The sequence below is a fragment of the Eucalyptus grandis genome, chromosome 10 (assembly GCF_016545825.1).
Source record: "Eucalyptus grandis isolate ANBG69807.140 chromosome 10, ASM1654582v1, whole genome shotgun sequence".
NCBI lineage: Eukaryota > Viridiplantae > Streptophyta > Magnoliopsida > Myrtales > Myrtaceae > Eucalyptus > Eucalyptus grandis.
In genome coordinates, this window is record NC_052621.1 from 13,260,681 (window position 1) to 13,282,618 (window position 21,938).

Consider the following 21,938-nt stretch of genomic DNA (forward strand, 5'->3'; position numbering starts at 1 on the left):
TGATTTAGTGTCGAATCCGTTTTTCGGGGATCAGTTATTCCCAACATTGGTATCAGAGCCCTAGTTCACGTTTTTCCCGACCTGTTTGACGTTTTTTCATTGATTTTTTCGCGAAAACCTTCGGCCGTACGGATCGGGGCAAAAATCCCGACACCCGAGCGCTGTTCGACCATTTCTCTGAGTTTTCGTAAGTCGAAATTGAATTCTGAAAACACTGGGTGAAAGAGGTCGTCGAGACGAGTCCGGCGACATGTTGTGCGTCGCGAAAGACGCCGCACGCACCCACACGCGCGGCCACAAGCCGCTGCGCGTGGGCGCCACGCGCCAGAAGCATTGGCTTCGGCCAGCGCGTGCGTCACACGCGCCGGCGGCGAACCGGCGCATCGGCGCCGGCGGCCGGCGAACCGGCACGCGCCGGTCGACGGACCGACGCGTTCTGACGTCACCCCAACGGTCAGTAACTGGCGGGGTGACGTCATTGATGACGTCAGCAATGACGCCGGTTAGCCGAGCGGTCACCGGCCGGCGACCCGACCCGACCCGACCCGACCCGACCCGCGGACGCCCGACACGTGCGCAGCACGTGCCAGCTGGCGTCTCGTGTCGTCAGCCCGCGCACGCGCGTGTGCCGATTGACGTCTCGCGTGTCGTCAGCCCGCGCACGCGCGCGGCACGTGTGGGCGGTTCGAGCGAACCGGCCCGACCGGCCCGACCGGTCCGACAACTTGACCGTTGACCCGTTGACCCAAAAAAAAAAAAAAAAAAAAAAAAGGTATTTGTTTCTTTTTCAATTATGTCTGTATGGGTTGTAGGTAATCCATTTTTTATTCTGCATTTGTTACATGAATCATGGAAAATTATGTATTTTCCATTTTGGTTATTATGGATTATAAGTGATCCATTTTAGTTCTGCATTTGTTGCAGGAACTATGATGCGTTATGCACGGATACACCGCAATCCCAAGAACGGACGAATGAAGAGCTAGACCCGAAAAGGCTGATGAAAGAGTTAGCTGATTATCGGTGGCTTGATGGTGATTTAGTATCACACATGGTCAAGGTCAATCAAATGATACAAGAAATCATCTGGAATGGTTATCTCATGCCGGATTTTGAGAAGGTGCTGGCTTTGATGAACACTCTTCCACCTGAATGGCAAGCAGTGTTAGATCGGCTATGGGAGGTTAACGTGGTTCCGGGTTACAGAGGGCTAGTGGAAGCTTTTGTAAGAGAGTTTATAGGATTGAGTTAGCCAAAACTTCAACCCTTAGATTGAGCACCACATGGCGCAGAGTGAATGCGCATTGGTGGCGACATGAGAGCTCTCCAAAAGTTTTTCCATGGTTGGCAAATGTACCTTCAGTTTTCTCAGATGTTTTGACTGATAGATTAGAATGGACATTCCCTAATTATTTCTTAGATTAGTTTGGGATATTTTTTATGGATGTAAATATCTCTTTCCATGTTGATATTTTTCTTTGTATATATTACTTAGTGTAATGTATAGTTGTATTATGTGAAAGCACTGTTATTCTATTGGATGTTAGATAATATTTGCTTTATGTTACTGCTGATTGCTGTGGGTAATTAGTTGTGGGTAGTTTAGAAGTTTTTGTAACTTCATAGAATTGATTTTGCATATGACAATCATATTAATGATAGTTTTAAGTTAGGATTTTGGAGGATGATTGGAAACGTAGTGACCTTTTGATTCTGAAACCTTACTTGAAATTATTCATTGATATGATGGGTCTCAGGCAAATAGGGATGCATCAATGATAGGCATTAATTATTCGTGCATGTATGTCTGATGTGTTCAGATCGATGTTTTCAGCAACTAAGAACGTAATTGCTGATGTAAACGGCAGCAATTGTGAAATATTGAATATGAAGATTCAATATGTGCTGAAAAAGCAAGAAGCACTAGAAGCTCTTGACCATGTTATGGAAGATCTTATAAATGATGTGCGCCACTTTGAGCTAGGCGAGGACCGACTAACAAAGCATTTGAGCAGAAAATAGATATTTGCAATGCTGGTTCTAGCTCGAAAGGGCTTTGTGCTCTAAGCGCAAGCGTATTGATTCGTTCAATATGTGGGAATGCAAAGGATCAAGTCCTTATTGCAAGAGATCAAGAGTTAACCAACACAAAAGAGGAAAACGTCCTCAAGTGAAGAAAATGTCAAGGGTGAGATGTTACAACTGTGACAAAAGGGTCACTATGCTCATGTCGTGAGCCAAAGTAGCTAAACACCTCTTGCACATTTGAGAACTTTGCTTATGTGTCGAAAGTTCTGCATCATTGGCTTAATCCAATCCTTTGTGGATTGTAGATTCAGGAACGACAGACCATGTAGTGAAGGATAGAGGATCCTTCGTGGAATTCCGACGAGTACCAACTGGAATTATGTGGATCTATGTGGGAAATAATTTCAGAGCTGAAGTTAAAGGGATTGGCACCTGCTAATTGAACATGCGTGGTGGACGCAACTTGTTCCCACATGACGTTCCATATGCTCTAGAGATTCGTTGAAATTTAACGTCTGTTTTAGTGTTGGTTAAACTTGTTTTTTTATGAACTTCCATAATAGAGGTGTAGATTTGTGTTTAGATACAAACTGTTATGGTTGTGGTCACTTTCTGGATGGTTTTATTGAACTGAATGTTGACTGTGGTGATGTCAATATGTTATTCCCTTGTTTCACGTCTTTTACTTCATGTGATAATGATGTGAATGTGTAGCATGCTAGACTTGGTCATATTGGCCAACAATATATGAATAGACTAGCCAAAGAGGGCTTGTTGTGCAATATTGAATAAGTCGATTTGTCCATATGTAAGCATTGCCTAGAAGGGAAAACGACAAGGAAACCATTTGGAAAAGCTAAAAGAGCTAACGTTCCTCTGCATTTAATCCATTATGACGTTTGTGGTTCAATGAATGTGAGAGAAAGGCATGGACTGTTTACTTCATCACTTTTAATAGATGATTATACTCGATTCGGATGTGTCTATTTGATTTCTCATAAATCTGAAGCATAAGTTATTTCAAAAGGTTTATGAACTTGGTTGAAAATCAATTAGACAAGAAAATAAAAGTATTTAGATCCGATCGAGGTCGATAATATTTATCTGATGAGTTCAGAAAATTATGTGGTGAAAAGGAATAGAAATACAATTGTCTATTCCATATACTCCTCAACAAAATGGTGTTGCAGAGAGAAGAAACAGAACCCTACTGGAAATGGTTAGGTCCATGATGGCGTATGCTAACTTACATATCACTTTCTTTTTTTTTGAAGTGATGCGTTGTTAACTACTGCCTAAATACTTAACCGGGTGCCTTCCAAATCAGTTACTTCCATTCCATATGAGTTATGGATAGGTAGAAACCGGACTTAAGTTTACTTAAGCCATGGGGTTATGCTACCTATACTCATGTTTTCTCACAAGTTTGGGAAATTGAGTCTCAGATAAAAGTAGAGTATTTTAATGAGATACTCCGAACACTCGAAAGGGTATGTGTTCATAGGTGAGTAGGAAAGTGGGAGAATAACCGAATTTTGAATCACGGGATGTCACATTCTTAGTGGATGAATTTCCTAAGAAGAGCGAAATAAGGGAAGATTACTTCCTATTTGAAACCTTGGATCAAGATAATGATATTAATGGAGTTCATCCAAGTGGGAGTAATATGAGAAGTGATGAATTGAATTCAACTCATTCTCAATTACAACCACATGATGAGACAACATCATCATTATCTAATCCAAGTGGGAGCATAATGGGAAATGATGTGCTAAGTGTACAATCTTCCAAACAGCGAACAAGTCGCCAAAGTATTCCCCGTCGACGTTTAGACATTGAAGGGGAAACTTTTATGGTTGCTCCACAAGATGAGGATGAGCCAAGAAATATTAATGAGGCTCTGAATTGCCCTAATAAGGAAATATGGATTTATGCAATGAAAGAGGAAATTGAGTCAATGAAATCAAACCAAGTTTGGGAACTGGTTGATCTTCCAAAAGGACACAAAGCTATTGGGAACAAGTGGGTTCTCGAAATAAAGCGAAAAGTTTATGGCTCGATAGAAAGGCATAAGGCTCGCCTTGTGGCGAAGAGGTATAATCAACAGGAAGGAATTGATTATTAAGATACATTTTCTCATGTAGTAAGATTTACCTAGATTCGCATTATTTTGGCAATAATAGTATGGATCTTGAGTTACATTATATGGATGTAAAGACTGCTTTCCTCAATGGAGAATTAGAGGAAGAAATATATATGGAACAACCTGCTGGTTTCATAGTGAAAGGTCAAGAAGAAAATGTATGTCGACTTTGGGGGTCGATATATGGCCTTAAGCAGTCGTCAAGACAATGGTATATACGTTTTCATAATGCCATAATGGCATATGACTTTACAATGATAGATAAGGATCATTGTGTATATATCAAAAGATCATAAAATCAATTTGTGATCATATCATTATATGTTGATGATATACTAATTGCCGGAAGTAATATGGAGTTTGTTAATACTGTCAAAAGTTGGTTGTCTTCCAATTTTGAATTGAAGGATATGGGATTGTAAACCCATAGACACTCCTATTGCAAAAGGTGAAGGATTGAGCCATAGGCTGTGTCCAAGGACTCCACAAGAGAAAGAACAAATGAAACATGTTCCTTATGCTAGTGATGTTAGAAGCTTTATGTACGCTATGATGTGTACAAGACCTGACATATGTTTTGCAATTGGAATGGTGAGCAGATACCAATCCAATCCATGTCAAGCACGTTGGAAAGCCGTTAAAAGAATACTATGGTATCTAAAGGGAACTGTTGATTATATGCTGAGTTATTAAGGAAATGATCTGCGACTCAAAGGCTATTTTGATACTGATTGGGAAGGAGATTTAGATGAAAGAAAATCTATCTCTAGGTTTGTTTTTCTTACCGAATAATGGCACCATATGTTGGAGCAGTAAGAAACAAAAGTGTATAGCCTTGTTCACGATGTAAGTTGAGTTCGTAGCATTATCAGCAGCAGTATAAGAAGGTGTTTGGCTTAAGAGATGTTTTCGATCATTTAGGTGTTATTGGAAGTGCTGCAGATTCATTGTTGGTTAACTGTGATAGCCAAGCAGCAAAAGTGTACACCAAAGATCCAAAATATCATGGCAAGACCAAACATATAGATACCAAGTATAATTTCGTCAAAGATATGGTTGCACGAAAAGCATAGAATGGTAGCAGATCCTATGACAAAGCCAATACCTAGAGATGTGTTTTGTGGCCATATGAAATCTCTAGGACTGCGTAGAGGCTAATGTACTGAATATTATAATTTTCCCTAAGTGTTCACATATGATGAATTTATGTTTTTCATCATTAATGCCTATGAATCTTTGTTTGATCTTTATGCATCTTAATGCTCAGTGCATTACTTTAAGTTAGGAAAGTATGTCGGACAGATATGAGATTAGCCCACTCACACGGGTAATCGCCTCTATTTACTGTGTGATAAATAGAGATGAGACTGTTTTTAAGCTTATTATCTAGGTGATAATCGAGAGCTCAAGCTTAAAACACGTATGTCGCCTTAACTTGGTGTTAAGATGAGGACATAATACTTACTATGTCCGAGAGTAAAATACCCCACATATTTTACTTTATCTGTCTATGATGCCAGATGTGTGTTCTGATGAATTTAGTGAATGAGTAGATACGTGAATTCAAGTTAGACATTGGGTATGTCTGAACTATCATCTGTACGGTATTGAAAGGTGTAGACATATGCTCCATGGGAAAGGAGTTGATACCGTAATACGTATTTCATACTGCGTATGCATGAGACGACCAATAAGAGTGGCAAAAGTTTGATCTCAACTTTTTTTTATGTCGTGTGAGACTCTTGAGGAAAAGAGTTCCTCAATTTTTTAGTCCCCTCATGACTCTTACTTATCCTCAAGATTTCTATTTAGTGTTTGCTATCTTAGGATGTTACCAATTGTCATGTGTTGATTCGATCTAATGGGGCATTTCTAGAAAAGCACGCTGAACTGAAATTGAGAGTTTGAAGGAAAGAGGAAGATCGAATTTGGAGAATCACATTGTAGTTTTTGTATTCACCGGTTAACCAATTATGACTGTCTTTGTGATAATCATAATTGTGAATACAATATATATATATATATATATATATATATATATATATATATAGGGTACTGCATATATTAAACAATAATATATATATATATATATATATATTATTGTTTAAAAGAGATCAAGAGAGATATAAATGTGTCTTAACCAAAAAAAAGAGAGATATAAATGTGATCGATCGATCTAGGGTACTGCATACTAAATCTACTCGGAGTGAAATGCCCATTATGAGCTGTTATATATTCCTAACAGATGTATGGCAACGAGCTCTCAAAGTATGCTGGTCGCACGGATTATTCACCGGTATGAATGTTGAAGAGAGGAAAAGAGGATTCTGTTCGCCCACCATGTTAAGTGAGAGTCTATGATGGATTTTCTCGATGGGGATGAGTAGGGCCTATCCGCCCATGTTGGTTTTGGACCACCATGTGCGAGTGGGAGATGATGGATTCTTTAATTAGTGATGGGCCTAAGTTGGCCCGTCCGCCCATGCTGGGCCCAAAAGGCTCGGCCCACGGGAATAGGGCCCGTGGAGGGGGAATGTATAAAAGGGATGAGAGAGAGAGAGGACGCACCTTTTGGTGCATAACGTACGTCTTTTTCTCTCCAACGCTCTCTTCCTCCTAAAACAAACAGTAAGCACAAGGCCACTGTTTTCTCCCCTTCAAGCGTCATCGGATCGAACAAGGGATAAATTCTCTTCCTCTCTTCGGCATTGGTGTCTAATATGTGGCTAACAAGGTACGCTCGACTCCGTGGTGTGCTTTACGATCGATGATACATGTTTTCCCGGGGTTCGTCTTCCGCATTGATTTAGGGGTTTGATTTAGTGTCAAATCCGTTTTTCGGGGATCCGTTATTCCCAACACTAATGAAGACTGATCTTTGCAGGGTTCAGACTAGTTCTGTTGCAATGATAAGTATTCATCATCTCAAGTGTCTCCGAATAGATATACTAAATTTTAATGATGATATAATCACACGTGCTCTTTGGCCATTCTTTCGTGTGTGGGATTGAGGATATTGCTTCATTATTAACTCCAAGACTGTTTCAAGATGAAATTTTATTGAAATACGACTATTTTCACCTGCCATAACGTATGGTAGGACTGGCACTCTCGTCCACAAAGCATCTCTCTCTCTCTCTCTCTCTCTCTCTCTGGGAAAATGGGTGCAGATGATAACAACAATCTACATTAGGCAAAAATGCACGTCTCTTTCGTTTGTTTTCTAGTCCTTAATCATACTTCATTCAAAGCACACCCTGAATCACTACCCTTTTAGTTATTTCAATCACCAGAATGGAAAAAGCATATAGACTTTCTTGCTACCCACATTGGTTTTTGTTTAATTTTGATTCAAATTACAGCCTCCCTTCTTCACATGATTGGTAGTCTAGAAATTTCCGCTATACTTGGTGCAAAGTACAAGTTCATTTAAGTGCAATGAATCCTAAAATTTTCAAAAAATGTCATTAGGTCATAAAATTTGTCAAGAAAGTACAATTAAGTTCTAACACTTTTTAAAAATGTAATTAAGTCTTAAAATTTATCAAAATGGTCCAATCAAATCCTTACAATGATTGTATTTTTTAAAAGTTCTAGAATTTAAAAATACATTCTTGAAAATTTTAGAACTTAATTGCACTTTTAAAGTTTTAAGACTCAATTATACTTTTAAGATAAATTTTAGGACTAATTGCACTTTTTAAATATTTTAAGATTTAATTATATTTTTGTAATAAATTTTAAGACTTCCAGTAGTGCACTTTTTTTTTTTTTTTGTTCAAAACTCTCTCCATGTACATTTGTCGCACAAAAATGAAGGATAAAGTTGGACGTCACTTGCTTTCCTTACTTAATTGTGGTCGGTCAACAAGGGTTCGACTGTGAAAAAGCACTCCTATTCTCTGCTGTTTTTACCGCACAATAGCCCTTTTTCTTAAGAAGGAACCACACGAGAAAGGAAAGAATATATATAAAAAAAAAAAAAGGATAAAATATACAAAGAGTGCCAAAACTTGGCACATGTGGGCAATTTAGTACCAAAAATTCCAAAAGGTATACTTAAGCGTCACTTTTTTTTTTAAGTGGAACACTTCAATGTCAAGTTCGAGGAAAGTAAAACACGACATTTTTTTTAAATAATATATGTGGTCTACATGGCTTGCCATAAGCCAATTTAGCAATGATCTCGCAAAAAACGACGTCGTTTTGCATCAAAATTGAATTTAATATAAATATTAATTAAAAAAAAAAATTTTAATGAAAGGGAGATTCAGCAAGCTTTAGCGAGGGCTGTAGCCCTCACCAAACCTGTTCCCCTTCTTCTTCTTCTTCTTCATTTTAGTTTTTTTAATTCATTTTAATTAATATTTATATTAAAATTCAATTTTTGGATCATGTCAGCACCAAAATGATATCATTTTGCACTTATCATACTAGAATGCCACGTCGGCAATTTCTCAGACTCGCCATTGGCACTTGAGTGTTCCGTTTTTCTCCGATTTCGGTACTTAAGTGTATCTTTTGAAATTTTTGACACTAAAGTGTCCCCCGATACCAATTTTTGACACTCCATGTCCACATCTCATAAAAAAAAAAAAAAAAAAAGGGACGTCTCTATTTAGAGTTTCCTTTAGTGCATGCAAGAGTGAATAGAAGTTTGGAAAATCTCTAAGTTTTGTGCTAGGAGTTTTACATCCAATCGAGTTATTTATTTATAAATAAAATGGGTTTTGGTATAACATAAGTCTCTGAATGATTGTACTTATGTGATTCTTCTTCGATTATTAGTAAAAAAATTTATTGCTGGCTCTCACCATAGATATATATCGATTATTAGATCAAATCATATAAATATCTTAGGTTTTTTTTTTTTTTTTTTTTTACACAGTTCGTCATTTATTTCTTAGGTGATTTCCGTTGATTTAATTGTAAGCTCCATCATTTTCCGCATCTCAACTACTCCCAATCCACATCTAAAAGATCCATTCCCATTTAAATCTTGTGGTAAGATGTCGTGTATTCCTTTACGAAATTGTGAGATTATCTCGCGAGAAACTATGATGTGTTATAAGGATTGAGAAACACTGATAGTGTTTGACAGATTCAAGTATGGTTATAATTTCCATTGTATCTCTTGATATATAATGAGATCATCCGATGCTCTACCCGTATAGTAGTTTAAACTGATCGAACTACATAAATATAACGTCTAATTTATTTTCTTATTTTGTTTATTTTACAATTTGATTGCCTATTTTTTACAATATTTTAATCCTGTAGTAAATTCAGCTTAGTTATACATCAAGAAAGTTGTTTTTGGGTTGTCTTTTTGGTCGAAGAGGCAAATATATATAATTAAGGAAGAGTTACACCGTTTGCAAATAGATCCGTACAGATTATATCCAAAAGCGGAGGGGGGATAGACGAGGGCCAATTTAAAGGAAGACTTCTTGAAAGCTGGGCCTTGGCGGCCCAGTTGGCTGCCTCGTTCGCGTCTCTACTGCAGTGGACGAAACACAGATTGGTGAACCCTTGCAGGAGCGCCGCAGCCTCAGCAAGCAGAGAGCGAAGCTCCCATGGCGGAGGGCAAGATTTGTTGACCGCATCCACCAGCGTTTGACAATCCGATTCCACGGTAAGAGCGTGGTTTGTGTGTCCTTTCTGCATCAGATCTCGTAGTGTGAGGGTTAAAGCTTGGGCTTCTGTCTGTAGAGCGGTAGATGCAGCAACATGGCTTGAGAAACCGTCCACGATTCGGCCAGCGTGATCTCGAGTAATTGAAGCCACCGTTCCTTCCGATGATGCAGGGATAAAAGCTCCGTCTATGTTAACCTTCCGGTGCCGGGGAATCGGAGGGTGCCAAACACGATCGGAAGAGAAGGATCGAAGCCGAGATGCCGACTCGCTGCACACGACGGCGATCTGTCGGTGCATTAGCCAAAGCCGTTCGCACCACCTGTGTTGGATCAGGATGAGCTCTGCGAAATACAAAGCTGTTTCTGGCCTTCCAGATCGGCCACAGCGTATGCACAATAATGTCCAGATCAGGTAAGATATTGCTATTCATTATAATATCTGTTATCCAAGCATCCATACGTTGAGTATTATAAGCCGCCGGATTGATATTTAGCTGCGAATGCGACCAAACCTTTGCTGTCCATGGACATAATAAGAAGATGTGTTCTGAGATTACGGGTATGTGTGGTGCATAACTTGCATAGAGAGTCGAAATAACATGTCGACGGTAGAGATTCTCACATGTGGAAAGAGCATTGTGGCGGAGAGACCACAAAAAGACACGGAGTTTTGGAGATGTTTTGAGCTGCCGGATCTTACGCCAAAGGGTTGTAGGGCTTGGTAGGAAGATGATGCGTTGTTGCTGTCATTCATATTAGCTTTTGCTCTAAGGTAGTTATAACAACTCTTGACTGTATATTCGCCGTCTTGAGTGCCTTTCCATATGATCTTATCAGTTAGGCATTGGGGCCAAGTTGAATAGTTAGGATCTCGATCACTTTGTTTGGGCATCAAAAGATTGACGCAACAAGGGTTCATCCCAAATATACTGACTGGTAAGATAAAACCAGCAACTTGCTTCGGTTCACCTTGGGGCGCGGGGCCACCAATGGTTCCTCTTGAGAGCCACCTATCTTCGCGGATTGAAATATCTTGCCCATTACCAACAGCCCACCGAATGTTATCCCGAGTGAGTCTCGCAGCGGTAGACTCTGCCAGCCCCATGAAGGTCTAAAGCCTATATTAGCATGCAAGAAATCCGTAGAATGATAGTAAAGACCTTTAAGCAATTTAGTCCATAGGGAAGAGGGGTTATTCATTAGACGCCATGCCTGTTTGCCTAGTAAGGCTTTGTTAAAAATGGTAAGGTCACGAAAGCCCATCCCTCCAATATCCTTTCTCTCGAGTTAGAAAATCCCATCTTGTTTCCAATAGATACCGAGTCTTAGTACTCTATTCGCCACCAAAATCTGGCAATTTTCTGTTGAATAGACTTGCATAAAGAAAACAGGGATCTTGAAAATAGACATCACATATTGAGGGATAGCTTGAACAACGGTTTTTATTAAAAGTTCCTTACCTCCTTTTGAGATGAACTTCTCCTTCCAGCCTTCTAGTTTAGAATGCACACGAGCTAAGATCCGTGCAAACATATCCCTTTTGATCTTCCCATCGATGGTATACCAAGGTATCTACTACATTTAGTTAGAATAGGAACTCGGATTTCTTGGGCCAAATTCTCTTGTAATTGGATAGGACACGCCTTGCTGAAAAGGATACCGGATTTGTTTCGGTTAACAATCCGCCAGCAGCTAACGCTAAAGATTGATTTAGCAAATTCGCTAGATTCGACATTCCCGAAGTTTGCCATCCAGGAAGAAAACAGCATCATCAGCAAATAATAAGTGAGAGAGGGTTGGACACCACCTATTCAATGTGATACCTTTTATATTTCCCATGAGCTTCTTTGGATAAGGATAGAAAGCACATTTGCTACCGGGATAAATAGATATGGTGATAAAGGATCACTACTGACGGAGTCCTCTAGTAGGGTGAATATATGGAAGATTTTCACCATTAAATCGACACTAAGGGTAGAAGTTGTAATGCATTCCATAACCCTTTGGACCCATATTGAGCTGAAACCCAATTTAAGCATATAATCCCGAAGAAAATCCCATTCCACTCGGTCGTAGGCCTTCTGCATGTCTAACTTTAGGACGGCTTGAAAATGTTTCTTTCTTTTCCTAATCCTAAGTTGATGAAGGACCTCTTGCACGATCAAGATATTATCTTGAATCGACGACCACTAATAAAAGCAGATTGTTAAAATCAGCATTGGTAGCCACGGTTTGAGGCGGTTGGCCAAGATCTTTGAAATAATCTTATAGATATAATTGCAAAGACGGATTGGGCGTCCGATCTAATCTTTCCGGGTTGGGGACTTTGGGTATTAAAGTGATAGTTGTTTGATTGAGTGCAAGGTTGCAAGACACCGGTGCAGAAAAATGTTGTACCAAGCCAAAGAGATCTTCTTTCAAGATGTCCCAAGTAATGCTGGTAGAAAAGCCCATTCAGTCCATCGGCCCGGCGCTTTAGTTGCCCCCAACCGAAAGACAGCTTGTCTTAATTCTTCTTGAGTGACAGGCTCGTATGAGGTCGATATTCATATCTTCCGTGACCATCTGAGGGCACTGCTGCAATATAGGTTCATAATTACGATGTCCCATTGATGTATATAAAGATTGAAAATGATGAATGATCATATCCTTAAGTTGTTGTTGATCCCTCACCCAATGTTGATCTGTATCCTGAAGCATGCTGATCCGATTTCTTTGTCTTCGTTGGATAGTAGAGGCATAGAAGAATTTGGTGTTTTTATCACCCCACCTGAGCCAGTTAATACGGGAGCGCAAGGCCCAATACTGCTCTTCTTGTTGCCAGAGGTATTGAATTTCCATCTGCAGGCGAGTCATCTCTTCATTATCATGTTGGTTGTGGGGCGTATTCATTATGTCTTGGAGTTGTAGCGTCAAATCACTAAGTTTTTCTCTACCATTAGCGAATTTTCTTTGACTCCATACAGCAAGAGCACCTGAAACAGACTTAATCTTCGCTGAAATTGTAGAGTTGGACCGCAGATTGGATCGCCAGTTTGCAGTAACAATTTGATCACACTCATGATCTTGAATCCAGAAGGCTTCAAAGGTAAATCTTCTTCTCCTTTTTTTGTTTGTGGCTTCTGTGGAAAGGAGGAGTGGGCTGTGATCCGACGCGAGAGCAGGTAAGACGAACACCTCAGCTGATGGATAAGCTAAATGCCAGTCCATTGTGCAAAGAGCCCGATCCAGTTTTTCCTTAATTAACTCCTCTCCCTCTCGATTATTGACCCAGGTATATGCACAACCTTTACTTGCCACCTCCAGAAAAGAACAGGATTCAACAAAAGCACGAAAAGATCGCATCCGATAGGGATCAGCTTGTCGCTTACTGTTTTCTCCCGGTGGTAAAGGATTTCATTGAAATCTCCAACACACACCCGGGGGTAGAGTATTATAGTCACCGATATGGCGTAACTCATTCCATACATTTTGTCTTTGATTATAGACTGATGGGGCATGGACACGGTGAGTCGCATGACCAACATAGATTCCTTATCCGTACATAACATATCCAGGAAGTCTGAGGATTGGTGTACAAGTGACATAGACACACCTTCATTCCAAAACACAGCCAATCCACCTGCTGTCCCAACAGGTTCTTCAAGAAAACAGTGAGAGAAGTTGAGTCTCTTTTGGATTCTGATGAGAACAGAACTCTGGTTTTTTGTTTCCATCAAAAAAATTATTTGGGGCTTTTCTTGGGCCACTAGGACCCTTAAAGCTCGAACTGTCGGGGGATTGCCCAAACCCCGACAGTTCCAGCTCAATATCTTCATCTGTCATGGGGTGGCTGATTCGGGCTAGCCACCACAGCCCATCTGCTAGGTTCTTCAACGGTAAGAATTGGGGTGTCCATTAAATGTGAGTCATCAAAGTTCTCTCGGATTTGAGTGCAAACATCAGGGCTAAATAGTTTTTAGCCTTCTTAATAGGTCCAGATCGAAGCGAAAGACGAGAATGCTTCCCCTTCTTAGATTGTATATTGCTTGCCGTGATGCTGTCGGCTAGAAGTTTGTGGTGCACGCTTGATTCTTTGACACGATGGAACCATAGATTGCCATTTAATAGGAGTTGCAGCAATAATAGGAAGATCGGGCTCCATTACGCCATTGTCTCCGCTTACCCTTATCCTTTTGAACAGGAATAACGACCGAAGGGGATGGAGGAGTCTCTGGGACAGTCTCATCATCTGCAGTTGGAGAAGGATTCGTCTCATAATAGGTACGCCAGAAAGGGCTGTGGTCCCTAACCTCTGCTCGTAGCCATGAGCCATATAAGAAACTCTCATTCTTGTCCATATTACTTTCATCATAAGGAAACTCTGCACAATGCGTGGCATAATGGCCAAGCTTACCACATGAAAAGCAATAGTGCGAAAGTTTTTCATATTTGAAATCGAGCCGAAACTCTGTCCTTCAATTTTGATTAATATCCCCTTTGTCATGAGTGCACGTAGAAGGTTAAATTCAACCCTAACCCTTCCAAGTTTTTAGCATAGAGCCATCTTTACTTGCGATGCGCACATCCGTTACTCTCCCTATGTGAGCAGCAACCTTACGAAGCATATTGTCAGTACATCTTTCCAATGGCAAACCATAAATTTGGACCCACAGCTCGCAAGTATTGAAATTGTAGCAATGCAGAGGTGTATTGGCTTTCCAGGGTTTTAACATGACCAGATGGTTAGCAAAACGCCAAGGTCCATTTTCATACACCCTTTGTTTGACCTCCTCGATTGGAATTTAATGATATATAAACCGAGTCGCCCAGAAATATCAACAAGTTCCGTGCGCCATACCCTTTTCATAGTATTACAAAAGCCCGAAGTTAATCGTAGGATTATTTAAAAGTTTACCAACTAAAACTAACCGACATTCTTCAATTTTGTCAACAGGTGCTGCTTCGTCACAAATCTCCACTTTGCTTTTGCCGACCATAGCCGACCCATTCGATGACATAAAGCCCCCAGGCGAGCATCTTCATCAGTAGTCGTTGATTCCATAATTCGCTTAATACCAGAGAAATTCTGAAGAAACCCTTAGCGGGGGAGGCTGAGCACTGGAATTAAAGATGGACTCACCGAAACCTCTCTTCAGCCATCAGGGAAGGAAAAACAGACGGAAACAAGATGAAAGGGATGTCATCAAATGCCCGATCATGACATGCAAGCCGCTAGAAAAGATCGGGGAGGACGATGAAGATGGGGGTGAGGAGGAAAAGAGGTGAAGATGGGAAATTGGTTCGATTAAGAGGTTCAACAGGGTGAGCTTCGAGATGAGACTGGAAAATATGCAAAGAAACTACCAAGAATGGTAGAGAGACTCTACATTGCGTAGAGAGGGGAAAAGCAAGTAAATGGGATAATATTTAGTTGTTTTTGGGTTGTCAAGGAAAACAAAAGTAGGATGAAGTCGACCCAGGTTTATCAATTTGGGTTTGGTGTAGGAGTAAAAAGAGTGAAACCATTGGTTTGGCTTTGTTTTGAGTCCCCCATCCCCAATTCAATCATAACACTATTTAACAACCACATACATTTCAGCGTTTACATTGGTATGATCATTTATACGAAGAATATATATATTTTATGAAGAAAATGCTTTCCTTTTGGACAAAAGTATATTTTAGACAAAATGACAGATATTCTCTTGTTTTGACTTAAGAATATTACTTTATGTTGCCAATTCAACATTAAATTTACGACACGAATAATAAATAAGTGTAATTGGATGTAACTTGTGTGAGATTCTCTCTTTTAGTTCAAAAAAGAAGTGCATAGGATCACAGGATATTGGAGATATTGAACAGTTAAAAAGGAATGACACTCCAACAAGGTACACTCATAGCAAATAAGCACACTCATTACAAGAAGGAACGAAACAAAGGTGTAAACAAACTGAGATTCCTACTGACCATGAGATTCTCTATGGAATTTGCACATTGGAACCTTGTCCCTCATCGACTGGGCGACTTACCCTTATTATTTTTTGAACAATTAGTTTTGCTCTGGCGTGAGCCTCGACTATTTGGACCTGTTCACTTAAGCCCAATTGTTCCATCAATAACTAAACCAAGATGACAAGTTCTCCTCCCTTACTAAGTTGTTGAGCATGATCGTAAGGACGGCAATAAATCACAGCATACCCCAGCAACTCCATCCATACTTCACTCACTATCTCCCACCTGGTCTCCCCAAATTTGTCCAAATTTTTTGCGAGAATATACCCATCAAAAAGCGCAGATTTGCTTCTGTCTCCTTTCACATCAACTGGCTTCACATCGGTAGGAACCAAAAGGAGATTTTCACACACACTTTCTTTCCTATCCTTCGCTTTGCTCTTCTCAAAGGTACTTCCATTCGCTTTGCTCCCATCAGAGATTTTCATCCATGAACTTGTCCAACTCGGCACAAGTATCTCGAAACTTATTTGGCCAATCCTAGCCACTACAAAAATCATATTAGGTTGTTTGATCATAAGATGAAACATGTAATCTGACAAGATCTTACTATTTTCAAGGTGGCTATTTGTACTTGTATCGGTGTCAACATTGAAATAGAGTTCGGTGGTAATGTGCCATAGTAAAGGCTCTCACCATAATCAACATAATGGACGAATGAAAGCAAGTCTTTGCAATCTTACCTTGCTTTAGTATTCTCCAGAGCCCATCTACCTCAAGCAGCACACATTTTCTTCATGTTTTCTGAATCTTCTGCATCAGAGGACTTCCATTTCAGCTCATTAAAAATCAATTCACCTAATTTTTCACTGTATTGTTCTTCTCGTCCACACTTCAAGTCATCAAACAATTCCCGGAGGAAGATGAAATCAAGAAGTTTCACAATCCATTTTGGCCACCTAGGGATGAGATCAAGGAGTTTCTCAATCCATTTTCGCCACCTTCTCAGCCGAGAATCAATCAAATTGTACTAGAAGATATTTAGAGCATCTAGCATGGAGTATATGCAATGCAAACGATGAATCTTCATATTTGAGGAGGAACTCCATGAAGGTGCTTTTGATAGGCGAACATCTACGATGTTTCTCAGATCTCCCTAAAAGTGCAACTGTCCAGTTAGAGCAAATGAGCATACTAAGAGCTACAAATTCCAAGCCAACAGCTCCGAGGAGCAAGGTGTATGTAATCTTTATATCATATTCGTGAAACTCTACTTGTTCAGGATATAGAAAAGTGCAAAAGCAGTAATGACAAAACCAATTGAGAGAGCTCGGATAAGGCACCCTGTTAAACAGTAAACCCCGGCAGCCTTGGTATGAAGAATATCATAAAAGAAGTTGAGCTCAACCTTGATGACCCGGAAAGCATCCTTTTTCTTTTCTTTTTTTTAATACCCGACCCGGAAAGCATCCTTCGTGGTTCTACTTCTGAAAAATTTCAAGCTTTCGTCACGTTCACGGAACCTGAAGATGAGATCCACAAGGAGGCCTTCGAAGGTTGTGAAGTGAAAAAACGCGGCTTCTACCACTTGTCTGTCGTCCAAAATCTTTTCATCTGTCTTTCCACCATCTGTGGATTGAATATAGGGCTCCGGCATAACCTCTATTGAAGCGGGAATATTAACTTCCTTCTTGGAAGAGTATTCTTCCATGAGCTTAGCATAGTTCGGCCCAGCATCAGCAGGCTGAGCAAGGAGCGGAATTTACTAAAGCTTGCGAGATACAGAGCACATGTTCGCTCTATGTATTTGATGATTCCACCAATAAACAAGAGGATGGTTGGGACAGTAAGCTTGTTACTGGGCAGCGATTGATAAAATACATAGCCTGCAGCGCCTAGCTGGAATAAGAGATGAAGCAGGCGCCTCCGCCACGCCTCATTATCCTCTAGCGCGAAAGTAGTGATGGTGTCAGGTCCTCCGAGGTGTAGCAGAAGAAATGGAGCCCAAAACGCCAAAAGGTTACCATATGTATCAGCCTCGGATTCTGAAGTACCACTAGTGAATAGGGCTTTGGAAATGAGTCCAAAAGCATAGTCAGACCCAATCAACAACTAAGTAAGCTGACCAGGTGAGTATTATCCACCATTTTGACCCCCTCTTTCGAATGGGTGCGAAAAATATGAGAAAGACTTGCAGAGCTAAGCTCATAACGATCGTCCCTCTGAGATAGGAAGGAATTGTTTTAGTCGGCATGAGTATTCCACTACGGCAGCAATTATGGAATCGATATGCAAGCTGGAGAACGTAATAGCAGAGAAGGTGACTAGTGAGGACCGAGGGTTGATAAAACCTCGAATTTAATTTATGATCAGATAGGGAATGGACGTCTTGCTTCATGCAACCGAGTGTCAAGCAATGCGTAGTTATAAAGGAGTCAGAAGCGACAGGTCTTGAGATGAGGTCAGCACCGAGCAGAAAAAGAGTCGGCGAAAAACTCGTGGAATGTAAATCAGAAGTACGAAAACCAGAGCATTCTGGCTGTTGTTAATGATGTACATTGTATTCTCTATCACGCTTTAGCCTTTCTTCTTTCTCTTTAGTCTCTCTCTTATGTACCAGTTTGAAGTCGAGAGAGAGATCGAGAGAGAGAGAGAGAGAGAGTCTTCTTTTGTCATCCGGTGCTTCTTGCTCCCGAGCTTTAATACTGTTTATTTCCAATTTTAGCTTTAGCCTTATTCACATTTCTCTCTTTTTGTTTGTCTCGCAGATTCTTGTCTTCCTGATGAAGAAGAACATGAGCCAAGACTTACGACCAACAAGAGGCTTCACAACCACTTTTCAGACATCAGCGGCTTATTACCATAAAGCATCACACAGTAAACAGAGTGAACAGAGTTCAGAACATCATCCAAGCTCAATGTAGTAGCTTCATTCCTTTGCGAGAAATTTGCAAATTAATCCCATCAAAGAAAATCGGACTCTCAGTTCAGAACTCAGATGCGAGCTACCAGAATACCAAACCAAAACACAAATTCGATGCCACGCAAATCATGAAGAACACTGTTCGCGGGCAACGCCGAGCCTGGAATTAGGGACATCGAAGAGGAGGCGATGGTTCTGCTGCTGCATGCTGGCGATCACGTTGAGGACGGAGTTGACGTTGTTGGGGGCGGAGGCCATGGCGAGGCAGGTGGTGGTCCCAGCGGTGCTGTGGATGAGGAGGTTGTCCTGTGGGAGCGTCACGTTCATGCCGTCGAACATGAAGGTCATCGTCGGAGCAACGATGGGGACTGTGTAGCAGGTGTCGAAGCCTCCGAGCGAGGTCACCGTCGCGCTCCCACCAATTCGTTTCCGGAACGCATCTCGCACCGCCACATACGCCGGCTCCACCAGCCGAGTGTACACCGTGCCTGGACGTTGCACCCAGGCCCCAAAAAAAGGAAGGTTAAAAAGAAATACCAAATAAAGACACAAAAGAAAGACCAATCAGAACAATCTTTTTTCTTGATCAGTATATTGTAATGAATGAACTAATAAAGACAAAGCTACATTTTGCCTGCAATATAATTTGAAGCTAAATGTTTTTATGCTATAACTGAACATTATGGTGTTAATTGTCAATAAATGTCCGGCCCCCCCAAAAAAATTTTGATTGGCAATTTCTAATACAGGAATCCATTTTATTTTATTTTTGGTCAAAATGCAGGAATACATTGAGAGATAGCATTTTGGCTCATCTGAAAATAAAGGAAAAATTATTTTGAAAATTTAGTGACAAAAAAAAAAAAACTATTGAAAAGGAGAATCACTAGCTGGCTTGGCCTGGCCTTCTACCTGAATCAAAGATGGTTCCTGCCCCAGTGGTAGCATTGAAAGCCAGTGCACTTGGTGGAATATCCACAATTTTGCTCCCAACTCTTATGCCAATCAAGTTGACGTAGTAAAGTGAAGACCTCCTTGGGTTCTTGAGCAACGGCGTGTACTTTATTTTTTTGGGCTGGCCCACCGGGCCAAGCCGGAGCGACCCGGAGAAGTTGGTGGACCTGAAATTGGGCAAGCAATACGAGAACGTGGACTGGTATAGGCTCTGGGCCTGGGATAGGAGCGATAACGGGCCTCGGCTCAAGCCCAGGAGCCCCTGCGGCGGCAAAGAGGTCCCCGTGGTTGTTTGGATGCAACCGAAGGTGTAGCCGGGGATGGGATCGGTGGCTAGGGTGAATGTGTCCTGCGAGAGATTCGCTAGTAGGTTGGAGCCTCCATATGTCATGTTGAAGGTGCAAGTGTTCCCGCCACACTTGGGATTCGATACCTGAAATTTCTTGTACACCTTAATTAGCTCGTGAGAGTGCCATTTATGAAGCTGAATCACTTTTACCGATCGTTCTAGAATGGCAAACTTGCATGGTATTCTTCTGAAGTACATTTAAAGCGACTCGTCAAATGTCTTAAATGATGTTGGGAAACGACAATGTCAAAGGTTTTAGGTCGTTGGATAAATCAATGCGATCTTCATATTAGATTCTTACAAGCACTACTCCCATCGGTCACACACGTCAATGAAGAAGCTACTTATAAAATTTATTTTGAGAACTCAATAAATTGAATATTTTCATTCCAAGAAAAAGACAACCTAACTAGTGCTATCGTGTCGTAGTATTATTCATACAAGCAAGCTGAACAATTCAGACATGTCTATTTTAACTTGTATAACATCTCAAGACAAGAACAAGGGCATAAATAATCAAATGCATGTATACTACCTGCGTGCACTGAGAAGCTTGGCAATCAAGGGACTTGAAGCTAGTGGACTTGGCAGAATCAAACAGAACGCTTGAAGAGCAACCCACGCACCCGCTACAAGGGACCCAAGCAGCATCGTTGCTGGTGTCCACAGCCATGAACATGCTCTGAGAAGGAGTCCCAATCTGAACCTTCACAATATAAGTGGCACTCTGTAGGATCTGCCTCCCAGATGCAATGGGCACCACAGATTTCTTAGCCACTAGGCTTGAGGACAAGAACTGGAGCCTTGCTTCGTCCTTCTCTTGCAATTGGAGCACAGTGTCTTCCCAAGACATGGCCTCGGGTGGCCTCAGTGGAGAGCATGGGCTGTTCACGTGGAAGACCTGGAGGGTTGAGCCCTGGTTTGGGAGGTCACACCGGTTGGGGTTCAGGCCATGTGCTATGGAAAATGAGAGGAAGGCCAGTGAGAGCAAGAAAAGGGTTTGCTTCATGGTTAGTTTGTGTTGGGTTCAGTAGCGTTTGTGTTTCTAGGATATGGTTAGGCTTGGGAGAGACAGAGTGAGCGAGTGAGTTATATACAGCTGGGTTTGTGAGTGCTTGGAGTGACTGGCGAGGAATGGAAATGTAGACATGTGACTTGTCAGTGGGGTCTATTAATTGGTAATTTGATCACAGACTGCATTCCATTTGATTTTTTGCAGTGTGGACCTCTCCTTCCCTTGTCCATTCACTTGAAGGGACGACTTTTCTTCCGTGTCTTTCTCGTTGCTATATATTTATAAAAAGTTTTCTGACCTAAGCTAGTGCCTAAAACGCTACATCTCAAGCCTCATTTGGACCTCAAATTCTCTACGATGTAAAGTAATTAGAAAGTATTCCCACTCTCCAAGGAAAAAAAAAAAGATGTTGAGGAAATTATGGATGTGAGATGTGCAGGTATTGGTATATATAAATAAGAAATGTATAATGACAGCCCACTATCACTGCAAAACAAACGGACAGGTACAAGAGGCCCCCATAAGAAATGAACTGTACCAAGGATCCATAGCCAGCCCCTGCTTAAAGGTTGACTTAGGTTATGACTCATGAGAGACAGCGTGAGCATAAAATGCCCTATGTACATACATCAAATGCGGAGTTTAGTGTGCTCTACAAATTGCATAGTGCATGCTAATGAAGATTATCTTTCGAGGGTTCAAATGAGTCCTAATGTTGCGATGATAAACATTTCTCATCTCAAGTGCTTCAAATAGATATACCAAATTTTAATGATGATATATCACACGTTCTCTTTGGCCATTCTTTCATGTGTGGAATTGAGGATATTGCTTCTGTTATGACCTCCAAGGCTGTTTCAAGACTAAATTTTGTCGAAATAAGAGTATTTTTTCACCTGCCATAACGTATGGTAGGACTGGCACTCTCATCCACAAAGCATCTCTCTCTCTCT

General features: G+C 40.9%; 1 protein-coding gene across 2 annotated transcripts; it reads right to left on the reverse strand.

Annotated features, from left to right (window-relative positions):
- Positions 1-18,643: 18,643 nt before the first annotated feature.
- Positions 18,644-21,077, reverse strand: LOC104421863 (aspartyl protease AED3). Of its 2 annotated transcripts, none has more exons than XM_010033987.3 (3): positions 20,506-21,077; positions 19,580-20,063; positions 18,644-19,155 (listed from the first exon to the last, which is right to left on the reverse strand). In XM_010033987.3, exons 1-3 carry the CDS (start codon positions 20,977-20,979, stop codon positions 18,794-18,796), a joined length of 1,320 nt encoding a protein of 439 aa, XP_010032289.2. In that variant the 5' UTR covers positions 20,980-21,077; the 3' UTR covers positions 18,644-18,793. The 2 variants fall into 2 exon arrangements, with proteins under 2 accessions (XP_010032289.2, XP_010032290.2); XM_010033988.3 differs by having other exon boundaries at positions 19,580-20,054; positions 20,506-21,015.
- Positions 21,078-21,938: the final 861 nt, after the last annotated feature.